The 3614-nt window shown below is 28.7% G+C and overlaps 1 protein-coding gene across 2 annotated transcripts in view; it reads left to right on the forward strand.

Annotated features, from left to right (window-relative positions):
* The first annotated feature begins 834 nt into the window (after positions 1–834).
* LOC106472479 (N-acetylneuraminate 9-O-acetyltransferase-like) overlaps positions 835–3614 on the forward strand; it is a 38515-nt gene continuing 35735 nt past the window's right edge. Inside the window, exons 1-2 of one of the 2 annotated variants that reach the window (XM_022401058.1) lie at positions 835–1017; positions 3024–3113. In XM_022401058.1, the coding sequence (XP_022256766.1) occupies positions 892–1017; positions 3024–3113 (216 nt within the window). In that variant the 5' untranslated portion in view covers positions 835–891. The remainder of the gene's footprint in view (positions 1018–3023; positions 3114–3614) is intronic. The other variant, XM_013933133.2, reaches the window with a different exon arrangement.

Below are 3614 nucleotides of genomic sequence, written 5' to 3' on the forward strand. Positions count from 1 at the left end.
ACAGATTGATACATTGTGTCTGTTATGGGCCCTTATCTTGCTAATGGGAGACATGATGCTGCAATAATTTTTCATATATTTGAAAATAATGTTAGAGTCATTAATGTTGTTTGGAACCACATAGTTTTGCTGTTGTAGACTGTGGTTTTAGAAATGGGCCTGAGCTTATTCAGGACCTTGGATTTGAAAAGCAGATAAAATATTTTTTTCCCTCAAGGACATAAGCAACACAGTCATACTGATAAAGGTTGGTTACCAAAGTGTAAAAGGCATTCAGTGGCTGCATTAAGCAGTGGAAGTTACTGGATGTGATCTTCACTATCCAAAATATTCCTTTCATAGTTGATTATGTCCTAAGGACTGTCTTTTAAAAAGTCACTGTGGGAAAAGGTAGAAGACCATGGTGCAGATCTAATGTTCAAAACTGTCTGAAGATGACTTTCATTCCCAAATATTTACATAGTAAGCAGAATCGTATGCTAATGAACATGTTTCTTGTAGTTTGTGTACTTTCCTATCTTAAAGAAAATGACCTCATTAGACCACCATCCATTTGTGCAGGCCTATATGATGAACAGAAGTTATAGATGGTATGGACAAAGTACACTGATGGAACATGTGTAACCCTGATGAATTTATAAGTTTTGAAATATGTTAAATTCAGTATCATGATTGTGTTTATTTTACGTATGTTCTCCTAAATGTATTGAAGATATTCAGTTGAAATTGCAGAAGTTGTAGGCACTTTACCTGTGTTATACTACTTAGACTTTTATTTGCACATAAAGCAAACACTGATAATGTGTGTAATAACATTAATAGTATAAAATAGCATTTCATATAAAAGTGTTTCACAGGCATACTTTTATATGTCTACTGTGATAGTATCATATGTTTTTTATTTTCAGAACAAACTTTTTTATGAAAGAGAACAAGTACTACACCCACCTGACTTTCTTCATTCCATTTGCATATGTGTTTGCTCTTGGTCTGTTCTTCAGTGAGGAAAGTCAACATGTAAGTATTAATATTTTTCTGTTATAAAATTGTCTTTTTGAAATATGTAGCAGAATTTGTATGTTTCAAAGTACAGTGTCTGTTGGGATGTTACACTTAAGCATGTATGTGTCATTTACTATGCTACTCATATTTCATATGTATTTTGAATTTTTTATATATTGGTGAGGTTTGTACTTGAGCATGTGAATGAAAGTGCAATATATTTTAATGAAGTTTAAACATTTGCATATGTATTTGGATGTGTAATGTATGTTGCTTAAGTTTGTGCTTTAGAATTTGAGTTTTAAAGTTTATTTCATTCTGGTTAATTTGCGTATAATTACTTTGTGTAACATGTATGAGTTAGGGTCAAACATTAGCATGTTGTGTGTTTTGAAGTGTAATATACACTGGTGAAACTCAAATTTTAGCATCAGTTTCTAAGCAAATTGTAGCTAAAAAGTACTTAAGTAACACTTCTCTAACAAGATTTTAACACAAAGATAGTTTGAAATATTGTCCTTTCTAGTAAAAACATTTATAAATTGGTTAACTGACATGCATAAGTAGGCATTTTTACAAAGTGATTAAACACTATAATTTAAATAAAAACTTAAGTATGATTCACATTTATAAATAAAATGGCTTTATTAATGACATATTGACAATCATTGTAAATTTTTTTAGTGCTTTAGGCTTAAAGTAAACTTGATTTTTTGTTAACACAGATACACAAGATTTAGCTTGCAAGTATAGCTCTACACATTACATGTCATAAGTCTAGGAACTGTGTTATACACGTACTGATGAAAAGCAGCTTACAGGAAATTAAAGAAAATATTGAGCATATTTATAGAGTTGCACAACATTTGTGTTAACATTTTCTTAGGAAAGTGTTACTTAAGTACTTTTTAGCTACAATTTGCTTAGAAACTGATGCTAAAATTTGAGTTTCACCAGTGTATATTACACTTCATAACACACAACATGCTAATGTTTGACCCTAACTCATACATGTTACACAAAGTAATTACACACAATAGTCTGAACTTAACCAGAATGTAATAAACTTTAAAACTCAAATGATGATGATTTTAAGTTTTCACAAAATAGACTTGACAAGTTTGAATAATCTAGAAAAAGTTTTTAATGTTGAGGTGAATAAACATAAAAAGTAAATTCAAACAAAAAATTGTAGCAATGCTTATTTTTAAATACTGCAAGTTATACATTATTTAAGACAACAAACATGTGGTATATTGTACTGTTATTTTACACATTTCAAGTTTCTTGTTCTATTTTGACTGAATTAAATACAGTTATATGATTCATAACACAACCTGATATTCTAAAGTGGTGGTAATATCTTGCACTAAAGGCCTGTGTGGTGTTAGTTACATATGCTGTTTTTGGTAATCATACACACTATACTTTAAAGCTTTATGTTATTATTATGACATTTGTTTTGTGTGTAACTTAATTTGAACAAATGTTTCTGCTATAAGTGATTTCATTTACACATTTTGACTGCCATTTTTATTTTATAATTTATCAATCCAAAATTAAAATGCTTAAAAGTTCATCTGGATTGTTTAAATTTGATCAGCAAATTTCTGAATGCCAATCATTATATATGTCTGATAAATGTAGGCTAAACTAAGTGGGACAACTTTCAGTTATACAGAATTTTTTCTCAAAATTGTTAAATATAGCTGTAATTTTTTTAATTTACTTTTAATATGTATTTTCAGTTCTGGGTAAATTTTTCTTTACAATTCATTATCAGAACTTGAAAAATGAATGACATTTCTGGTTTTGAAAGTCTTTGATTTTTTCATTTCAATTTTATTTTGGGATTAATCTTAAACTCAGTTTTTGTTTTGATTAACTCTTTGAGTTACTTACATAGTGTTGTTTGTAATTTCTGAAAGATGAAAATAAAAAAAATTTTGTAGCATTATTGAATTATAAATATTTGTTTTGCATAACAGTAACTGTAGAAGAAAGAATCTTTATTTTTTCAGACTCAAGTCCTTCATAGAGACCAGACAGATGAAACTAAAGGTTGGATGCAACTGATTATACTAATATATCACATGACTGGAGCAAGCCAGGTTTGGAAAGCTTTTATGTGTCAGACCATTTACTCCTAACATTTAGGGGAAAATACTATTTAGTTTTATTTTTTTAAACCGAAGAGGGAGAACATTAGTTTTTATTAATATTTCTTATGCTGTTTGATGTTTTCTAAAAAAAAAAAACACCAGAATTTTCTTCTTTGTTAGATTGTGTCTTTCTTTTTCATTTACTTTCCCTAGATAAACCAGTATTTTGGTTTGTGAGTGTCAGTTTTTTGCACTAGCTGGTAGTTTATTTTATCTGTTAATTAAATTTTTGGGTATGTACCCATTTTAACTTTTACTGATATGTGAATGTGTTTTAGATTTTATAATTTTTACACAAGAATCTTTTGTTTAAGAATCCGTTTTTACTAACATTTTCGTGTTTCAGTAGATACATTAATAACCCTTTTGTTTGTTGAGTCGCATTCAAAATTTTATTGAACTACTATTTCATGAATTTATGTCAATAAGTTTGGTATCAAACTGTACATT

Source organism: Limulus polyphemus, unplaced genomic scaffold (assembly GCF_000517525.1).
Source record: "Limulus polyphemus unplaced genomic scaffold, Limulus_polyphemus-2.1.2 Scaffold5365, whole genome shotgun sequence".
NCBI lineage: Eukaryota > Metazoa > Arthropoda > Merostomata > Xiphosura > Limulidae > Limulus > Limulus polyphemus.